The 23,336-nt window shown below is 34.7% G+C and overlaps 1 protein-coding gene across 1 annotated transcript in view; it reads left to right on the forward strand.

The window, feature by feature from the left end:
• LOC140441802 (MKRN2 opposite strand protein) overlaps nucleotides 1-23,336 on the forward strand; it is a 28,238-nt gene that overhangs the window by 2,449 nt on the left and 2,453 nt on the right. The window contains exons 2-3 of the mRNA XM_072532723.1: nucleotides 17,058-17,189; nucleotides 19,339-19,416. Of these exons, the coding sequence (XP_072388824.1) occupies nucleotides 17,065-17,189; nucleotides 19,339-19,416 (203 nt within the window). The 5' untranslated portion in view covers nucleotides 17,058-17,064. The remainder of the gene's footprint in view (nucleotides 1-17,057; nucleotides 17,190-19,338; nucleotides 19,417-23,336) is intronic.

Here is a 23,336-nt window from a genome sequence, read left to right on the forward strand (position 1 = left end):
CAGTTCTTGCAAATAATATTTGAGTAATAATTTCAACAATGTAATAGTTGGAGTCATAACAATTATGGCAGTTATAACATTATTTGAACTTGTTAAAGAACATGTATTCAAAGTTTACTATGAAGTGGTTTGCCCTTGCTAATAAGGGACAAAGTACCCGATGTTTTTTGGGGTCGGTATCCATATCAGAAATTGAACTGATATAATTTGTACAAGGGGCATATAGACTCACCTATAGGTTACAATATCTAGATAATCACTTTATTAAATAAAACATGTCCTATTTCTAGGAATTTATTTTTTCCAACCAACTTGAGGATCTTCTTTTTATCTAATGCCCTGTTTAATTTGAAAATTTGTACACTTATATAATTTCATCCTATTGTTTCAACCATATATTACAAATCCAATCATTAAGTACTACTGAAATTTTACATCTTGAAATTTGCATAAACCAGGACTACTTTGAATTTAATAATCAAATATAAAGAAATAACAGTGCAGGACTTATCATGGGTAATCCTCTAAGCCCATTGCTATCCGATATTTTTATGGATTATCTAGAAACAAAGATGTCAAAATATCTCATATTCAAACAATTTTTATATTTTTGTGGAGATACATAGAAGATGTGCTGGTATGTTTTACAGGAACTAACAGGCAAATTTGACCAATTCTTATCATATAATAATTCACTCCATAGTTATATTGAATTTACAATAGAAATAGAACAGAATTAATCCATAAATTTATTAGATTTAAAAATTATCAGACATAAAAAGAAACATGAGTTCTCCATATTTCATAAACTTACCCATACTGACACAACTATATACAATTCATCATCCCATCCTACACAACATAAATTGGCAGCCTACCATAGCATGTTACATAGATTAATGGAAATTCCCATATCAAAAAACAACTTCAAGATATAATTGAATATTATTAGCAAATAGCAGTAAACAATGGGTACAATAAACAAACAATAAATATGATTTTAAATCAAAAACTACACAAGAAAGCCCTGAAATTAGTATTTCTACCACTAGAGAAAAAACCCAGTACCTTCTGCTGGATTACATATACAGACAAGATGTTAACAAAAATAACAAAACACATAAAAAAGAAAAGCACTTACACAGTGATGTATACATACTTAAATGTGGTGACTGCCCAAGAACTTACATCAGTCAAACTGGTGTAACTTTTAACAAACCGATAGCAGAGCATAATGGGCTCTGCTGCTAAAAATAGAAAAACTGACTCTTTGTATGCATTCACATTCTAGACCATAATCATTCTTTTAATGACCAGTTTCAAATTGATCACATTCAAAATTAAGGCTTTAAGGTATTTTTATTAGAATCTGGAATTTACCAAATTAAAAAATACAAATATAATTCTGAATGACCAACTTGAGACAAACAGTTCTCCCTTTCTCAATTTATTCATTTAAAGACTATAAAGTGTAAATGCACGCCAAAAATAGATCACTTGAGAAAGACTCTCTGTCTAAACAGCTGTAGTGATAATAAATTATACTAAATTTTGTGGAAATTTTGAAAACTCCTTTAATATGTTTGCAATAGGGTAGATCAGAGGGTGTATCCGCTTTTGTTGCCAATTCAACTATAATATTAAAAAATATTGTCTCAGTAAGTGAAGTAGTAATATGCAGCTGCTCTACACTTAGTTATTTGGAGTAGAAGGTAAATTGTAGGTTACATATGTATATATGTAATAATATATAAGCAATACTTAGTTTTTTATGTAAGAGAAAATACAAGGATGGAGAAAAAAGATAGAAGCAGAATGTCTTGGCTGAGAAATCTAAGAGAGGGGATGGTTTTGAAAAACATTGAAAAACAGAGAGGGACTCTGTTTTTCAATGTGTCTCCAGTAAGTTGTCGTTCCATCGTTTACGTGGTCTTTTTATTGATCGTCTTCCTATTGGGGAACCGTTTCTTGCCGTCTTTACTACTCTATTTGTTGTCATTAGGATTATACGATCGTTTCATTCTACTCTTTTATTTCTTATCCAGTTCTTGATGTTCTCCACCTTGTATCTACGTCGTATGTGTACTTCTAGCTATGTCCCATAGTGTTTTACTATCAATAGTTCCAAGTGTTTTCGTCTCTGCTGTTTCTAACATCCTTTGTGTCCTCTCTGTGTCAGGTCGTGTTTCTGCTTCTTATGTCATTATTGGTCTGATGACTGTTTTGTAAATTCTGCTTTTCATTTTGTTCCCGATATTTTTATTTCTCCATATTGTTTCATTCAGGCAGTCTGCGGCTCTGTTTGCTCCATTCACTTGATCTTCTACTTAAGCTTCGAGCTTTCCGTAGCTAGACAATGTGATCCGTAGATATTTAAACTACATCACTTGTTCTATTATCTGACCTTCAAGCTCCAATTTACATCTTAGCAAATTTGCTGGTATAACCATGCATTTTGTCTGTTTTGGGTAAATTAACATGTTAAATTTTCTGGCGGTTATATTAAATTGATGCAGCATACATTGTAAATCATCTTCACTCTGAGAGAGTAGTATTGCGTCGTCTGATTAGCAGATTATTTTAAGCTGTTTTCTCCCATTTGGTATCCTTTTTATTTCTTACTTTTTTATTGTTTCATCCATAATCAGGTTGAACAATAGAGGACTCAGGCAATCTCCCTGTCTTATCCCACTGCTAGCTTCAATATGGTCAGTTAGTTCTTCTTCTACTTCTACTTTTATTGTATTGTTTTGATTTAGATCTTTTCGATTGTTTTGATTATAACTAGAGCTATCTATCTTGCGTACAATAAGTGAAAAACGTCCTTTAATTTTACCTGATCAAATGCCTTCTTAAGGTTCAGGAAACAGATATGCCGGTTTATTGTGTTCTAATGATTTCTCTTGCACTTGCCTCATTATAAATATAGCCTCATGATGCATGATCTTCCTCACATAAAACCTTGTTGTTCTTCTGCTACTGTTATAATTTAGCTCATTACAACGCTTTATAAATGCGCTTGATAAATTTAAGGTCTCGATGATGATGACCAACGCCCGATAGAAGAAACTTGAAAAAAGAAAAAACTGGTAATCAACATCTAATGAGTGTGTGGTGATATACACTTTGGGCAAGCTTAAATGAAAAATTAATTGATACTCAAAATTAAATATTGCACATCAAATCTCAACAGACGTGGGGAGCAGGGTTTTTTTTGCAGGGATGTAAGATGTTTTGTTGAGAATAAAGAAGGAAATACTCTGACTGATGATGAAAGCATTATGAGCAGGTGGAAAGAAAGAAACACATTTTTTCTAAATTTTCGCCGTGAAATGCATCGAAAAGAACTCAGAATTCTTGTCAAGGTTTATAGCTTGTGCTGAAACATGGATTGTTCAACATGGCCGTAAAACCAAGCTGCAATCCAGGCAGTGCAAGACTCCCAAACTCTCCGAGAGTAAAAAAAGCGAGCATGAGTAAGGTTAAATTCAAGGCGATGTTGATTGTTTTCCTCGATATTCTGAGCATAGTTTATATTGATTGGACTCTATTACTATTTACTGATTTTACGAAGACTTTAAGAAAAAATTCGCAAAAAGGGACTCGAAATGTGGAAAGAGAACTCCTGGATCTCCTATCACAATGCGCACTCTCTCGAGGACTATTTAACAAAAAATTAAATCACAGCTTTGTAGCACCCGCACTTTTTGATAGATTTAGCAGCCTGAGACTTCTACCTGTTCCCAAAAATCAAATCCTACAAAGGAACCAGCCAAGACTGATTAGAGGGCGTAAAAAAATCGGCGCAGCTATTCAACTGTCTGTCGGAAGATTACCTACAGCACTGCTTCGTATAGTGGAAGGTTCAATAATAATAACAATTGCTGAATAAAGATCCAACACTCTCGGAACTTAATCGCCAGACAATTATTGTGTCTCTGTAGCACCAGAAGAGGGGATACAAAACGAAAATTCAACAATGGTATACACGTACTATAACGCAACAGCAAATAGTTTATAATTCTGACTTGGTTATCCCAGATAGGAGTTGAGTATTAGGCATATCATACTGTCGATAACACATAAAGTGAAAAAATGCACTTGTCCCATTGTTTCTCCAAAAGCTTTGACTGGTACTGTGGAGTGTGGATGTTACACATTTAAAGTAAATTTAACCATTAACTACCGATGGAGTATAAAACAGTAAATGGAAATATGGATATTACTAACTAATGGTTCTTTAAAATGTTAAATATCTTTGATATGTCTTCTTCTTCAGGTACCATCTCCGCTACGGAGGTTGGCAATCATCATAGCTATTTTAATTTTTGAGGCAGTAGCTGTAAAAAGTTGTTTTGAGCTGCATCCAAACCATTCTCTCAGGTTCTTGAGCCATGAAATTCGTCTTCTTCCGATGCTTCTTCTTCCATCTATCTTTCCTTGCATTATGAGTCGCATGATGCCATACTTCTCGCCCCACATCACATGTCCGAGATACTGTAACTTTCTTTCTTTAATTGTTAGTTCAACTTCCTTCTATTTACCTATTCTTCTCAGTACTTCATTGTTCGTAACTCTATCTACCCAGGAAACCCTCATAATTCTTCTATAGGTCCATATTTCAAAGGCGTTAAGTCGTCTCATTGTGTCTAGATTTAACGTCCATGATTCCACGCCATAGTATAGTACACTGTATACGTAACATTTTGTTAGGCGTACTTTAAGAGCTAATGTTAAATCTTTGCCACATAGGACCTTTTTCATTTTCATAAAATTAGAACGTGCTTTTTCGATTCTGACTGATTTCTGCAGTGTAGTCATTATTTTCTGGTATAAGTGTTCCTAGGTAAGTGTACTTTTTTACTTTTTCGATCTGCTGGCCTTCTACTGTCAAGATTTCGTTAGTATTATTGTTGTTTTTACAAATTTTCATAAACTTCGTATTTTTGATATTGAGCGAGAGTCCGTACTCCCTACTACACATTACTATTTTACTTATGAGTCTTTCCAGGTCTTGTAAACTATCGGCTATTATTACTGTATCATCTGCATATCTGATGTTGTTAACTAAGACTCCATTTACTCTTATGCCGACTGTTTCATCTTCCAGAGTTTCTCGAATTACCTCTTCAGAATAAGCGTTAAATAATAGAGGTGATATTATGCAGCCTTGCCTGACTCCTCTCTTTATTTCCATTTCTTCAGATGTCTCTTTTTCAATTCGTACTATTGCTCGCTGATTGTAATAAAGGTTTGTTATTAGCCTTAAATCTCTTTCATCTAGGTTTTTATTTTTTAGAATTTCCATGAGTCGGTCATGTTTTACTTTATCAAACGCTTTATTGTAGTCTATAAAACAGACGTAAAGACGACGGTTAATGGCGTGGATAATTTTCAACAGAATTTTCAAGGTATGTGACATTAAGCTTATGGTTTGATAGTCACTGCACTGTTTGGCATTTACTTTCTTTGGCAAACACACAAATGCTGATGTCAACATTTCTCTAGGGATGATTCCCGTAGTATATATAGCGTTGAACAGTTCTACTATTATGTCTAGGTTTTTCTCGTTCACCAACTTTAATAGCTCGCTTGGTAATTCATCTGGACCAGCAGATTTATTGGTTTTCATTGAGTTTAATGCCTGACTAACCTCTGATTTGGTTATCTCTGGGCCTACATCTCCCGTTTGGCTATCTACAGATATACTAGCTTCTCTCTGGTCATGAAATAATTCCTCGATGTACTCTTTCCATCGTCGTAGTTTCTGTTCTGTCTCTAATATAATCTTTCCATTTTTGTCAATATTTTTGTCAATATTTTGTCATATGTACAATAACTAAATTGCAATGTCCTGTATTTTTAAACTTTGATTCTATGGCATAAATTATCTCACATAATCCAGTTATATTCAGACTTTCACGATTCGCACTAAAGTAGTTGTGATTCATATTTCTTTGAATTATTGCAGTTATTAAAAACCAGTTCGAAACTAACCAATTTACATTTAAAATTATATCTATTCGACAAGGAAGTTGCATTTTTTGCAATTGCATTCTTTTTAAATGCTTCTATTTTTGATCTATTTATCTATTTATTTATGATACTACTGTGTTATTATAAATTATTATTACACATGAATAAGGGTGTACCCGTCGTAACATTGTTGCCAATTTAATAATATATATATATATATATATATATATATATATATATATATATACATATATATATATATACAGCGTGTAACCTCTTTACCTTTAAAACGCATCTTGATTTTTGTCGATAGAGCACTTGTATCAAAAGATATCGAATTTTTACCGTCAGGCTGATACAACTTTTATTGAACATAGATTTCGCGCGCATAACTGACATTCAAAATCTACGGTCGCTTCAAGCGTTGTTTCTGAGAGAAAGATTCATTCATTCATTCATTTAAAATTGTCTCAGCTGAATTTTTTATTTGAAACATTTTTTTTCTACGGCATACATATTCTTGGTAAATCTTTGGTAAACTTTTTTGCATCTTTTTTGGGGTCCCAAAATTAATATTCTCCGCAAAATTCAGATTGTTCGTTTGATTTTTATGGGTCAACTCTCTTGACGACTGCACTATATATGTTTTTTATGCAATTATATCCTACTATGTATTTGAAAAAAATTTTGCAACGTTTTCTCAAATTATCGATACCCAAGATCGTTTTTATTTACTACAAATATGATAACTCTTTTATTATTAATTTTACGAAAAAAAGGTATTCTTTATAAAAAGCTCAGCATGGTCTAAAACCTAAGATGCAATTATCAGATAATACATTTTTTCAATCTTACACGAGTTACGTCAAAAAACATGAATTTTAAAAACGAAAAAAAAAATTAATTAGAAGGATGTAATTGCAGATTAATGTCCAGTTTCGTAAGCTTTTTCATATTTTTTACATCATTGACTGCTACATGTCTTTGTAAGGTAACACACATTTTGTAACTTCTCTATGGATGTTTGGTTTCATATTGTTCTTTTTAGATGAACTGATGATGCTTGCTGAGCAGAAAGCGAAACGTCTTCAATAAATAGATGAAGTAGCCACCTTCTTTGTCTTTTATTTCTCAACTTTGACCGAAAAACCCATCACTCTTCGAGTGTACCTTAGTTTATTTTGGATTGACGGTCGTACTCCTTTTCTCTCTCTCTCTCTCTCTCTCTCTCTCTCTCTCTCTCTCTCTATATATATATATATATATATATATATATATATATATATATATATATATATATATATATATCCCCAATGTCAATGTAATAATAAATGTGTCTAAACATTTAGAAAAATAATAGCATACCAATCTGAAGTGACAGTGTAAATCTGTAAGAGTAATAAATAAATACATCGTTTTTGTAGTTTTCTTCATTCATTTTCTGAATCAGAGAAGATCCTCCAATAATTTTTTTTAACATAACCCTAAACCAATTTGCCAATTTTTGCCCAATTAGTCAATAAATCTGGTATCCGATGTTATAATAAGGAGCTGGCGACGTTTAACTTCTGCGAAACAAAACATGACTTTAAAATTAAAAAATTCAGAACAACTAAAATTACGTCTTTGTATTGCTATACAATTTTTTTAATTAGTTATTTTCTTCATTATTTTTCGTATCTATATTGAACTATACATTACAATCATTATTGTAAACGGCAATGCTTCCCAAGGATCGTTATTCAAATATAATTGCTTATTCTCCAATTTTGTTTCACTTTCTAAAGATAGTTATTCTCGGTTTATTACAAAAAATACATATAAATCTATTGTCTTTTTTTGAATGGTTTTAACTAAGTATTTTCGTGTTATTATCAACATATACCCACAATTTATATTGAATTTGGATTTTATTCGTTCTGTTATACGCCGTCATTATTTTTAATTGAAGTGAAAGTAAACAAAATGTGAAATTTACAGATCATTGAGGTTGTGCTGAATTATTCAACGTTGTTTGTTAAAAAAATAAGATGACAGGTTTTTTATCGTGTATTTTGTTTTATATAATTTCTTTCAGAAAAGAAATCCTGGGGGGAGAGGATTTTTTTACTTTACCGACATATCCTTAGGCAGGATATGTCGGTAAAGGTGATTGATATTGATATGACCCAAGATATAAACTTATGGAGAGATGTAATTAGGAAAGCCGACTCCGCATGGGGGATAAAGGCTATGAGAAATTGAGTAGGGAAGCTTCTATAATTATCGCACACCATCAAGACCCCCTTTTTGTGAACTAGACGAAGTATACCTAATGTCCAGTCCGCGATTGTTTCTTTTCCTTTTCCACATTTAAATTATTTACTTATTCATATGTTTTAAAACCAGGAACCAGGAACATTTTTAAGCTAAAAAATAGACAAGGACATGCTGTATATGAACAACAAAAAATTATGCAAATTATCGAAGAGTACTATAGAACATTATATCGTGCTCACATTCCAGAGGTGGAAATCCCAGCCATACAAAATCAAGGATCAGAGGAACTTCCAGATATAACCGAAGAAGAAATCGAATCAGCGTTGAAAGGTATGAAGAACAGCAAATCACCTGGAGAAGATGGCATTGTAAGTGAAATGCTAAAATTAGGAGGCGAATGCGTCATAAAAGCTTCAAAAATCATTTATAATGCTTGCCTCTTTGATTTTGCCTCTTTTTCACCAACCATTATAGCAGGCCGGATTTAGGAGTGGCTTTGGTACGAATGACAACCTACAAGTAATAAAATCCTTAATAGAAAAAGTTACAGAATACAACAAGCCATCGATATTAATATTTGTAGGTTTTGAGAAAGCGTTTGACTCAGTCCAGCATAGCTACATGTTAAGAGCTCTTACAGAGTGCAGTATTGATCATAGATACACAACTCTTCTTCGTAATATATATAATAGCGCAACAGCTGCAGTTAGAATGTATTATGGTAACACAAATACATTTCCCTTAGAGAGGGGTATTAGGCAAGGAGATATAACCTATTCTCTCCTAACCTATTCACTATGTGCTATGAGAAACAATAATTGGGAGAATATTGGAGTCAACATAAATGGAGAATTTCTGAACAACTTGAGATTTGCAGACGACATAGTCCTTATTGCAGACCGGGTAGATCATGCCTACCAGCTTCTTTAAGACCTTCAGAGCTCGTGTACACAAGGACTTAAAATTAATTTCTCCAAAACACAATATATGACCAACCTAGTACTGGCGAAAAACATCTCAACTAACGGCAGGCAAATTGAACAGGTGTATACCTATAAATATCTGTGCCACGAGATTAAATTAGGAAGAGCTAATCAAACAACGGAGCTAAACAGGAGAATAGGACTGGCATGGGCAGCTTACGAAAAACTGAGAGAAGTCTTTAGATCAGATATTCCCATGTGCTTGAAAAGGAAGGTCTTTGATCAATGTGTACTCCCAGTTCTAACGTATGGAGCAGAAACATTGACCCTTACCAGAAAAGTAATCAATAAAATACAAGTGGCACAGAGAGCGATGGAGAGGTCAATGCTGAATATATCCCTCAGAGACAGAGTATCAAATACAATAATTAGGAGAAAAACTGGTGTTACTGACGCAGTTTAAAGGATTACAACATTGAAATGGAACTGGGCGGGGCATGTTGCCAGATTAAAAGATGGAAGGTAGACGACGAAAATTCTGGAATGGAGACCTAGACACGATGCTTATCGTAATCGAGGACGTCCTCCAACAAGGTAGTTAGATGACATTAAGCGCATTCAGCACAACTGGATTCAGGGTGCTCAAGATATAATGCATTGGAATTATTTACGGGAGGCCTATGTCCAACAGTGGACTCAAAACGGTTGATGATGATGTTTTAAAAGGTGTTTGCCGGCGTTTTTAAAAAATTCCACAGGGAAATTACTAGAACGTGTGATTTTGTTTGTTATTTTTTAATTTAAACAAGGTTCTGAAGTTCAAATCAGTCAATAAAGGGAAAGATAAGAGATGGAAGGAGTAGAGAAAGAAGGAAAGTGTCATGGTTGAAAAATTTAAGGGACTGGTTTGGATGCAGTTCAATAGAATTCTTTAGAGTAACGGTAGATAAAGTAAAGATAGTGATGATGATATCCAACCTCCGATTGGGGAACGGCACTTAAAGAAGAAGTTCTTTAAAATGATTACTCTATCTGTTTAATATCTATCCTTTGTCTTTAATTATACAGCCATCCTTATCTTTACAGACTCTGGGTTTGAACACTTTTCTACAGTATTGGTTCCTAAGTATTGCTAGAATTTTTCTGGGTCTTTTCTATTGTGGTTGTTGACTATCTGGTTTGGGGTATTTTCGTATTGTTCTTTCTTCTTCCCTCTGAAAATTCTCTTATCTGCTTGCCTAAAATTTTCATACTCGCGTTTTTTCTGTTTAATCGCGTTCTGTGCTGCTGAAGCCTCTTATATACTATGTTTTTCTTTTTATTTTTGGTTGTACACTCTTCGTCGAACTAATCTTCATTTCTTCTAGCCTTATTAGATATTAACACCTATAACACCTTTAACCACTTTATCCATTGCTTCTTTGCATTTAGTCCAATGTTCTTTTATGCTTAGGTTTGCATCGATTCTTAGTAGCTTTTTGTTTAAAGTTTGAACGTAGCAATCTCTAAAAATTTCAATTCAGAATTGTTTATAATGTTTTGCTATAACAAATCACCTCTTTTCTTCTTCTTGTAGTGCCTATGATGTTGGCGACCATCATGGCAATCTATATTTTGCAAATGGCTGCTCTGAAAAGATTTGTGGTTGTTGTGTTGAACCACGTACGTAGATTTTTCAGCCAGGAAATCCTTCGCCTTCCGGGTCCTCGTTTTCCTTTGACTTTTCACTGTAAAATTAATTGCAGCAACCCATATCTTTCGCTACTCCTCATGATGTTACCGAGGTATTCAATTTTGGTTGTTGTTTGCTCAGTATAGGATATCTTCAGGATTCTACGATATAGCCACATTTCGAAAGCCTCAATTTTCTTGCAGGTAGCGTCTGTGAGAGTCCACGACTCAACTCCGTACAATAGTATAGGAAAGATATAACATCGTAGTAACCTGATTTTTATGGTTACTGATAAATCGTGGCATTTGAATAGCTTAGCCATTTTTTGAAATGCAGATCTTGCTTTCTTTATCCTAGATTGTATTTCTACGGAATGGTCCCAATTTTCATTGACGTTCGCACCAAGGTAGGTGTATGTTTTTACTCTTTCTATTGGTTGACCATTCACACTGATTCCTTCAATTTACTGTTCCTTCTTAGAGATCATTAGTTTTCTTAATGTTCAGTGAAAGTCCATACCTCTGACTCACTTGTGTGGTTCTATTCATTAACTCCTGGAGGGCTTCATAACTGTCAGCGAATACCAACGTGTCATTCGCGTATCTGATGTTATTGATACATTCTCCGTTAATTCGAATTCCGGCTTCAACATCTTCTACTGCTTCTTGAAATATTTCCTCAGAGTATGTTAACCAGTAAGGGTGATAGTATAGATCCCTGTCGGACCCCACGTTTGATTTTGGTATCATCTGATTCTCGTGCCTCTGTACGGATAGACGATGTTTGATTTCAGTAAACATTGCTAAGAATTCTTAGATCACAGGTGTTTATTGTAATATTTGTTAATATCTCCATCAGCTTGTCGTGTTTTACTGTCTCAAATGCTTTATGGTAATCAATGAAGCATTCATAAATATCGCAATTCACATCTCTATATCGTTGAAATAGCACTTATATGCTAAATTGCTAAAAAACCAAATTGTGTACGGCTAATTTTTTCTTCGCATAGTGTATAATATATCCTTTGATGTATGATTTTTAGAAATAACTTTAAAATGTTTCTCATTAAGCTGATCGTCCGGAAATCATTGCAGGATACGGATTTTGTTTTCTTTGGTAGAGCAATAAACGCTGACTTCAGCCATGAGCTTGGTATTACTATGTTTGAATATATGTCATTAAATATTTTAGTTAGTCGTTGGACACCGTCGGTGTTAAATAGCTTTATGAGTTCAGCATATGTATTGTCAGGTCCAGGAGCTTTGCCATCTTTTAGTTGTGATATTGCTTTTTCCACTTCATCTGATATGATTGGTAAGTGGTCATTATATAGGTAGGACGGTAGGAGGTTGTTGAGAAGAAGGAACATAAAACTTGTATAGAAACAGACTAACTGAAAAGCTAAACAGCCATAACCTAGAGACTAAAAAGAATATAGAAGAAACCTGGAAAATTATTAAAAAATGTATCCTACAAGCAGCTGAAGAAGCTTTAGGTAAAAGAAAAGTTAACAGAAATAAACGGGAATACAAAACACCGTGGTACAACGAAAGGGTGAAAGCACTAGCAAATGAAAAGAAACAAGCTTTCCTAACACACAAAGGAGTGAAGACACCGGAGGCAAGAGAAGGCTACGGGAGAATCGGGAATAGAGTAAACCAAGAAATAGATAACATCAAAAAAGAACACTGGGAGAAATTTACCAAAGATATGGAATACGACCTCAATGGATCCCAGAAAAAGGTGTTGAAGGTGAGAAGGAGAAGAAGAGAACAGAGAAAGAATCATTAACGAAACTCACGATAGAGTACTAATATCACAAGAAGAGCTACAAGAACGAATAAAAAAATTAAAAAACAGAAAAACACCTGGTCCTGATAAGATAAACAATGAACTGCTAAAATATGGAGGAACAACACTACGCAAATGGCTCCTAAAATTATTCGTCGATATAATAAATACCGGAGTAGTATCAGCGGAATGGAAGGAAAGTCTCCTGCTTCTGCTTCTTCTTTGAGTGCCTCCCCTATCGGAGATTGGATATCATTAGGGCGATTCTGATTTTATTTACTGCTGTTTTGAATAATTCGTTAGTGGTACAGCTAAACCACTCTCTTTAATTTCTTATCCAGGACATCCAGTCTCCTGCTACCGATACTTAAAAAGGGACACTCGAGAAATCTTGAAAATTATAGAGGCATTAGTCTGATGAATAGTACATTAAAATTGTTAACGGCAGTCATAAAAGATAAAATCGAGGAAAAAGCGAACATGGCAGAGGAACAACAAGGCTTCCGGAAGAACCGCAGCACAATAGACGCAATTTTTATTATCAGACAAATAATAGAGAAGTCTATTGAATATGGAAAACCAGCATACATGTGCTTTGTAGATTTAAAAAGTGCTTTTGACAGGGTGAAGCGAAATGACATCTTAAATTTATTACAAGCTGAACAAATAGACCATCAGATAATAAGAACAATTAATGAAATTAACAAGAACAACAAGACCAGAGTTATAATGCCAACAGGGGAAACAGAATGCATAGAACTAAAAGGAGGAATCCGCCAAGGAGACTCGCTCAGCCCATTGTTATTCAATATGGTGATGAATCAAATAATTCACTCAGTAAGAAAACGACACGGATAAACATAAAACGACACATAAAATCGCGATACTATGCTATGCCGATGATGCAGTACCAATTTCTGATAACGAAGATGACCTACAAAGGCAGCTCCATACCTTCAATATCACAGCAAACACAGCAAAAACATAATATGAGAATATCAGTAGAAAAAAGTAAATGTATGATCAGTAAAGAGCCGCGTAGATGCAAACTCGAAATAGATGACAAAATTGTAGAACAAGTAATGAAATTCAATTACCTAGGAGTAAAGATCACTAGTGACAGGGATATAAGAACAGAGACTACAAGGCAAGCATCAAAAGCGGCAAGAGTAAGTGGTTGCCTCCGAGAAACCATATGGAGAAGTAAATATCTGACCATGGAAAGCAAAATGAAAGTATACAAGACAACAGTAAGACCAATCCTAACATATGCAGCGGAGACAAGGACCGATACAAGAAAGACGAAACAACAAATCAACAATATCGAAATGAAAGTATTAAGATCAATAGCGGGCATATCATTAAGAGACAGACAAACCAACAGAAGTATACGCGAACAATGCAAAATTCAAAATATTAACAGGTGGATAAAAACAAGAAAAAAAAAACTGGAAAGAACATGTAAACCGAATGGGACCAGATAGATTAGCGAACATCTGTAAAAACAAAAATCCGTATAGCAGAAGACCCGTTGGAAGGCCGCCAAAAAGGTGGAAAGATAATGTACAGTCAACAACGACTGAAACAGAATAAGAGGCAGACAAACAGGAGTAATCCTAGTCGCGCGAAGAAGAAGAGAAGAAGATAGGAGGTTGTTCGGACCTATTATCATCACCTGACCACACTCATCTCTACACACTCTAGAAAGAAATATGGAAGCGAAACATCGCATACACAGTTCAGATTTCACAATGGTTTGGGAACCAGAGAAGCCATGCTTGCCTTTAATGTACTGGCACAGAGATGCGCAGATTCAACCAAGATATGTATGCCAGCTTCATTGACTATAACGTTGACACGGGAAGCTACTGGAAATCTTGTAAAAAACCTAAACATTGATTATCAAGATGTTCAAATAATATCAAGATTATACTGGAGTCAAACGGCAAGAATAAACTTCGAAGGTTCACTGTCAGAGGAAATAAGTATTCAGAAGGAGTAGGATGGGTATGTATTCTCTCTCCGATGCTTTTTATGATATACTCTCATTATATTTTCTATGAAGAATTGGAAGATGATTCAGCTGGAACAGCGATAAATGGAATTCTTGTCAACGACGTTAGATATGCTGACGATACAGCTGTACTAGCTAAAACTCTAGGATAGCTCCAAAGAGTGTTTAATAAAGTATCTATGGTTCGTATAATGCACGGTTTACATATCAATATCAGAAAAATGCCCATCGAATAGACTATTAAATTATTTCTTCCTATGGATTTTTTTCCTGCAACAGTGTGTTATTGATTTTTCTTCTTCTTCAATGTGACTAATCTGATTATTTTTTTGCTTTATTCGCTCTATGTTTCCTATTTTATATATTTTACTTCGGTCCTATTATCATCATATTGATTTTTGTTTGTTTATGATTTATCTTCTGCAACAGCTAAGTTCGCTTCCGTTTTAGCCGTATTATAATTTATAAGATTTTTATTAAACCAATAATCTCTTTACTTGACATTGTTTTCTTGATCTATCTACCAGGTTCGTTTCTTTATTCTTAAATTTCTATCCAGAAATTTTTCCAAGTTAATCATACACAGTATATCTAATAATAATAACTAAATTTCTCCAAATTATCTCTTCCTAATACACTCGCGATCATAAAATCCGGGTCAACTTGAAAATCGCCGTTATTTCATTTTTAACGAGCTTTATCGTAAATAATAAGAACACAAATACAAACTAATGCATGTTTCTGAGAATTGTTGTCGGCTTAGCGGTTTCCTTTGTAATAAAGAATTCCAATAATGCCGATTTCGCGGAAAACTATACACTTTCTGTTCAAACGCAACAAACAAACGTTTATTATTGCCACCATAAGTATTTATTAGTGTCATTATTAGTGTTTATTATTGTTTATTTTTTGCCAAAAATGCCTTGACTGTTGTTGAAACGGCACGCATTGTTGCGTTTGTGGAAGACGGTCACACTCAACGGCAAGTCGCAAGAACTGTTGGCGTAAGCCTTTCTACGGTTCAACGAGTGCTTCAACGCTGTCAGAAGACGAGTTTGCTAACCAGACGACCTGGCTCTGGACGAAGAAGAACGACCACGGCACGAGATGACCGTTTCCTTGTGTTTCAGGCTTTACGAAACCGGACTTCAACTGCGGTTATGCATCGAAATTGCCTACAGGAACTACGAAATTGCAATGTTAGCGTTGCAACAGTCAGGAGAAGACTTCGTTCCTCTGGACTATCTTCTCAGGTAATGGCTACAGGACCGCCACTTGGCCGTGCGCATCGAGTTGCACGACTAGCTTTTGCTCGACAATACGCGCATTGGGGAATTAATGATTGGAGCAAAGTGTTTTTTTCAGATGAATCCCGTTTCAGCCTAACTGGATCCAATGGACGTGTAAGAGTTTGGAGGAGAACCGGTGAACGATTTTCACAAGCTTGCATTGCTCCAAGAATGCCATTTGGTGGAGGCTCGGTCATGGCTTGGGGAGGTGTATCTTCCGACTTCCGCGCAGAATTACCCATCATCGAAAATGGGTCCTTAGTATCATGCCTGCCATAACCATATGGCAGGTTGCCAGTATCAGTATGCAATACTTGGACAAGGTTGGAATTATGAGGTTACCCTGGCTAGCTAGATCTCCGGATTTGAATCCCATCAAACATATCTGGGACGATTTGAAAAAAACGTGATCAAACTCTTACACCTCCTCCTAACAATGCACACGAGCTTAAGGATCTGTTAGTGAGAGAGTGGAATAACATACCACAACATGTAATCCGGAGAAAAATTGAGAATATGCCCCGTCGTCTGCAAGAGGTTATTAGAGCAAGGGGAGGCAATACACGATATTAGTCATTGAAATTCCACCGATGTTTTACCACGTTCTGTATTTTTCATTTTTTCTTTCGTATGTCTGTTTCAACAATTTGGTTTGTTTTCTGCTTTTTCAATAAAAACAATAAAAAACCGTTTTTTCTTTCTTTTAAAACAAACATTGATGACAAATAAAAAATACATTAGTCTAAAAAAAAGGTTATTACTGCACCAGATGCAAAAATATTCAATAAACTTGAAATTTTCAAGGTGACCCGGATTTTATGATCGCGGGTGTATAATACAGCTTTCCTCCTCATTAATATGGCAAATTTAATATCATTTCTCATCTTTTAACATCCACCACTTGATCTTTTGTGGTTATCTGCGGTATTTTAATTTCGTTTCGCATCTTACTTCAGTGTCCAGTACAAAATTATCGATCAATATTTTGTGGGGTCGTGATACAAATTAAATTGGACTTAAGCCGCTAATGTATTCAAAATTAGATAATAATTATTAAATAATTTTTAATTAATCATATACATTGTATTGCCAATGGTTATTGCAAATATTTAAGACTTTGTTTTTTTGTACAGATTGAATATGGATCCAGGTATAATATGTTTTCAGCACTGTGGTCCAAAAATTTTTTGTTTTACCCTGCCAGAAGCTTGCCCAGCGTGCCAAGAAGATTTAGAAACCGCGAATTTTTCACTCTTGCCATTCAGGTATGATAATTAGATTAGCATTAATACAGATTTTTAATAATGTTATTTTCACATTGTTTTTAATCGAAGTTTGGTTCCTAATATATTAATTAGTCATAATTTTATGCTAGTACTATGCTCAAGTGAGAATTTATGCACTGAGGACTATTTCAGGGAGAACAGCATTATAGTGTTACGACAGTTCCGTCAGATTTATTTTATATACACTTAGTCCTTTGACAAAAAAGAAGAAGTAATGAAGAAGTCTAGAATTTTCGAGATGTAATCGAAAATTCCTGAAATGTCTAGTGAAGTGTGGAACGTCAGAAAAAATATATTAACAGATGTTGTGTATTATCAGTTTGTAACAGTTGTATTTTGAAGTTTATAATTGTCATTGAATTAAGTATTCTAATATTGTTGGTGTTAAATAAAGTTATTTTAAACAAGTGTAACAATAGGTTAGAAAAATTAGGTTAGGATAATAATAATATCATATGGCCTATTTGCTGAGGAGATCCTTTCGGATAGGTTCCGGCACCAATTGCATCTTTAACCTTATTTCAAGTAGCTAGTGTCGATGCACACTAATCCAGGGGACCGACGGCGTAACGTGCCCTCCGAAGCACGGTGAATGGCTAATATCATTTTTAGAAATGAAAATGTCGTTGTTGGTACCGAGATATTGGTTGTTGTTATTGCAAGCTAGGAAGTCTTACAGGTAAGAGTATGGACTTAATAGTTGCGCTTAGAATGAGAGTACAAATTGCTAGCTCTCAAGAGATAAAGTGGAAAGAATAAAGAGCGGAAAACTAAATAAAGGATATACATTATGGTATGTAGAAAAAATAACACAAAAAATGGAGTTGGTATAATCACTGATGGAAAAATGAAAGAAGTAGTAATTATAAGACCGAACGTTACAAAAATGTCGGCAGAATTTGTACTTAGTAAAGTAATGTTGAATACTGTATATATGCTAACCAAGTCTGTCTGAGCGAATTGACAAAGAAATAAGAAAAACTATTAGAGAAACCAAAAATAAATGGTTGGAAGATCAATGCAGAGAAATAGAATCATTGGAAAGTAGACACGACTCGTTTAATCTCCACAAGAAGGTAAAAGAGGCAGCAGGAATGTACAAACCCAAGAGATCAGGACTTATGACTGATGATCATGGCGACCCGGTAATAGACATTGAACAAACAAAGAATATATGGAAGAGATACGTTGAGAAGACATTCGATGACGACAGAGATAACCAGATAATTATGGAATACGACACAGGATCACCAATCACTCAAGACGAAGTCAAAGCCGCAATTAAAGCAACCAAAGCAGGTAAAGCACCAGGGCCCGACAACTTTTATTCAGAATTTCTAAGAATCATGGGAGACAAAGGAGTAAAATGGCTTACGACAACGTTCAATAAAATCTATGACTCGGGAAAAATCCCAGAGAGCTGGTTAAAATCTATTATTGCTATATTGCTATACCTAAAAAACCTAATGCAAAAAATGCGAAGAGCATCGTATTATCAGTCTAATGAGCCACATTCTTAAGACCTTCTTAAAGATAATATAGAGAAGAATTTATCAGAAATGCGAGTCACAGACCTCATGAACGCAGTTTGGATTCAGGGATGCGTTAGGTACAAGAGAAGCCTTGTTCGCGGTTCAGGTATAAAATCAAAGGTGCAGAGACGTCAACTGCGATATTTATGTATGCTTCATCGACTAAAAGAAAGCTTTCGACAGAATCAAGCACGATAAGCTCATGGATTTACTACAGCAACTGATCTGGATAACAAAGACCTTCGAGTAATCAAGAACACATACTACAACCAATCAGCAACCATTCGGGTGAAAGACCAACTAACAGAAGAAGTTGCAATAAAGAGAGTAGTACGACAGGGCTGCATACTCTCTCCCCTATTATTTAAGGTCTATTCGGAACACGTCATGAGTTAGGCCTTTGAGCATATCGAAGAGGGTACTCTCAAATGGTGAGCGCCTGAATAACATCAAATATGAAGACGACACCATCCTCTTTGCAAATGTGCCAAGTCTCATCGGTTCAATGATTCTTTTAAAAATTCCAGTAAAATGTTTTGAAATATTTTTAATTTGCAGATATTAATTGTAATTTCAATTACTTTTTTTTATTATAGGGTTCCTTATCCTTTTATAAAAGCATCTCAATACCCTTGCTCAGTAGTTATTAAACCAACGACAGGAGATTTTCTAAAGTAAGTATATACATTATATCGTCTTACCAGAATTATTTATATCAAAGCAAATGTCTTTAACCTTAAAAATTTGTAGATGTAGAATATTTACTACAATATCGGATTATGACTTGGAAGAAAATCAGAAAATCTGATTTTCGAATTCTATTCGCGATCCAATCTTACCGATAAACACTGGAGTTTGTAAATGACGGAGGTTTAAATTTCATACCAATTTCAACTCTTCAACTTGATTTAAAGTATGGACTAAATATATTAGAAGATATTTTCATGGATACAAGAACGGAACCAACACAAATTGATAGCGAGAAAGCTCTAAAATTATTAAAATCTGAAGTCCAACATTCTATAAACAACTCAAAATCTGGCAGAGCTCCCGGCCAGATAAAATTCACATCGAGCTGATTAAACTTATAGATGAAAACAATTTGTCAACAATATATACAAATCTGGTGAGATATCTACAGAATGGCTACTATCGACCTTTGTTCCGCTACCAAAAATCAAGAATCCCAAACACTGTAATGACTATAGATTGATCTGGTTAATGTCACAATTATTGAAAATATTTTTAAACGTTATACATGCAAGAATATTCAGAAAGTGCGAAGCAGATATGAGTAATAGATAGTTTGGCTTTCGTAATTTCTTTGGAATAGTAGAAGCTCTGTATAGTATCACAATTCTTGCTCAAAAATGTTGAGACCAACAAAAAGATCTTTTCTTCACATTTATAGACTATGAGAAAGCTTTCGACAAAGTTAAACATAACATTCTCATGGAATGTCTAAAGCGAAAAGAACTCGACAAAAATGATATTATCATAGTGAGAAATCTTTATTGGAACCAACAGGCTGTGGTAACATTAGATGTGTGAGACAAGGCTGTGTACTTTCACCATTACTATTAAATATATACTCCAAAGAGTTATTTACACAAGCACTTAAACATTGTACAGAAGAGATCAAGATAAATGGTGAAAATATAAATAACCTTCGTTATGCCAACGATATAATCATTATCGATGAAAGTGAGAAAAACGCTACTAAACACAATTTGAGATACTGGGGAACAATTTGGTTTAACAATAAACATAAAGAAAACAAAAATCATGGTTATCAGTAAGAGGGGTGATGTAAGGGGTAATAACAAGGATCCAGATAAAAAATGAAAATATTGAACAAGTGGACAAAATGAAGTACTTAGGAGTCCGGATTATTGAAGATCTAAATTAAAAATCCGAAATTCGATCAAGACTAGAGCAATCAAGAGCAGCCTTTTTAAAGATGAGGAAATTTCTGAGTAACCAAAGACTCAATCTGCAAAACCGATATCCGAATATGACCGATATATGACAACATTTTAACAACCGATAGGTTGATAAAATGTTGTATCTGTTTGTGACTGTTTATGTTGACTCAATGAGAAAGCTCGAAGCTTTTAATATGTGGATTTTTAGAAAAATTTTGAAAATACCCTGAACCGATCATATTACGAACGAAATGGTTTTGCGCAGAATGGGAAGAGACAAAGAACTTTTGACCACCATTAAAATGAGAAAGACAGCATATACTAGAAATGAGAAGTTCGAGTTGTTGCAGCTGATTATGAAGAATCGAAGCAAAAAGGGGTCCTGATAGACGACAAATATCCTGGCTGAAAAACATTCGTGACTGGTTTTAAGAAAAGCGACAGATAGAGACGAATCTGCAATGGTTATAGCCCACCTTTAATAGTGGAGTCGGTTCTAGAATTAGAAAAATCTACAGCGCATCAGTATGCTCGGTAGTGGAGGATGGTCTGGAGTATTGAGGCCAGGTGGAGTGGTTCCTAATCTACTCGGATCAATCATCCTTACCCCTAGGAATTGTAAAACCTAGGTGTCATTTTCTAAGGGGTGTGCATGTCTCACAGGCTGGGTTCGATTCTATTGCTTACTTGCTACCACCGTGCCTCAATCCTATTATGTATCACCTCTCGTATTCAAGTCCGTATCTTTATCACATAATTAATAGGCCTTTTTCATATAAAATACACCTTTCTTGGTTTTTTTTTTATTATTTAAAATTTACCCACTTAATTGATCTGGTTTTGCCAAGGTGTAACAATTTATTCTGGTAAAATTTGTGAAAACGTGATTTATAATTAATCGTAATTTAATTCTTGACTTGGACCGTGCAAGAATTATTAATTTAGTTGACGAAAGCCATTAACAGCGCTTGGTGGTGGAAAGAGTGTTTGTTTCTCAGAGTGATGTCTTACGGATATGGAATAGTCTTCTGGAGACAAATTCTATTCAGAATAGAGCTCGCTCTGATAGATCCCGAGTTACCAATGAGCAGTAGAATAGATATATCAGAATTTCCATTTGGAGAAATTCTTCTGTCTGTACCTGTGACGCACCCATGGGGGCTATAAGAGGCACCCATTTCCCCAGGGCATATAAAGTAAAGAATAGTAGGGAAATGTAACTTGTCTTTCACACACAATACAAAAACCCAAAACGCTAATTTAATAATTAAATTACCACTTTAAATATGTAGAATACAATAATTATTGTATAAATACACAATAATAAATAATTATTATTGTGTGCTTTTATATTTTCAGAAAAAAATCTAGACCTCTGTTTAGCTTTTGAATCTGCAGACAAAACGAAAGAATCATTAGAACAGTTAAGACAAAACACAGATGAAACTTTTGCCAATATTTTTGGGCAAGTATCAGCTCTTTGCAATGAATTTGGTGTTAATATGTCTCTTCCAAGGAGAGTAATTTATCAAACAAAGAGAAATAATGTACCAGGATCCACGCCAGAAGAATATTACAGAAGATCTGTTTTTATCCCCTTTTTAGATGAAATTATACAATTCATAAATGATAGGTTTGTGACATACCAAGAGATTTTAAAATAATTTCAGGACTTACTAAGTGTACAGAGTGATGAGACGATAGGCAAATCGTTTCAAAGTCGAAAGTTTGTTTAAGTAAACCAACACCAAAAAATGGCCCTTGAAGCTCTTTATATATGTAACAAGAACTTTCTGCTAATAATGGCCACCTTTCATGTAACGATCTGTACATGTGAAAGGTCATTTTCATCGCTGAAAGCACTAAAGATTTATTTAAGAAATTGTAGCGAAGAGAGACTAAATGGTTTAGCTTTGATGTGTATCCATCAGGACATTCAAATAGATGAAGAAGAGGTAATAAACCATATGGCTCTAGAGCAACACCGTTTTGGACATTTTATTATAAATTTAATTTGTTTACAAATTATTATTTAAAATACTGTTTAAGATTTAAATTAATATGTTTCATTATATTTAGATATAGATACCTAATATTAGACTCATGATAAGAGTAGACAGAACGAGTCTGTTCCGAGTAGTATGCGCCTACAGGACTGTACCTGCGGCGGCCTTGTGGACTTCATGGGTTGTATTCCTCTGCATGTGTTAGCAGTAGAAAAGAGACATTTCTATGAGAGAAGAGAGCATTTGATAACGGCCACAAAAAAAGAAGAAAGGGAAAGATCAATGGAAAGATGGCAAGAAGAGTGGAACAACACGGAAGATGTTGCTCAGAGGACCAAGATGCTGATCCCGAAACTAAGGGACTGGGTGGAAAGTCTGTTTTAGGGCGTATCTTCATAGGTTCGGAAAGACACAGATAAATGCCTATACTGCGATCATTCCGACACTGTGTCCAATAATAAGGAGGGATGGAATAGTGTTCACAATTATATCCGAACAGTAATTAAAAAGAAAGAAGAAGAAGAGAAATACCAATCGGACCAACGACAGAGATAAGATCTAGATAAGAGAAGTGAGTGTTCCAAATAGGAGAGGGTGGATTTAGTTGGTAGGCAGGATAACACAACCAACCCCCCAGGAAAATTCTAGGTGCTCCACTGTTCT

This window comes from Diabrotica undecimpunctata, chromosome 5 (assembly GCF_040954645.1).
Source record: "Diabrotica undecimpunctata isolate CICGRU chromosome 5, icDiaUnde3, whole genome shotgun sequence".
Lineage (NCBI taxonomy): Eukaryota > Metazoa > Arthropoda > Insecta > Coleoptera > Chrysomelidae > Diabrotica > Diabrotica undecimpunctata.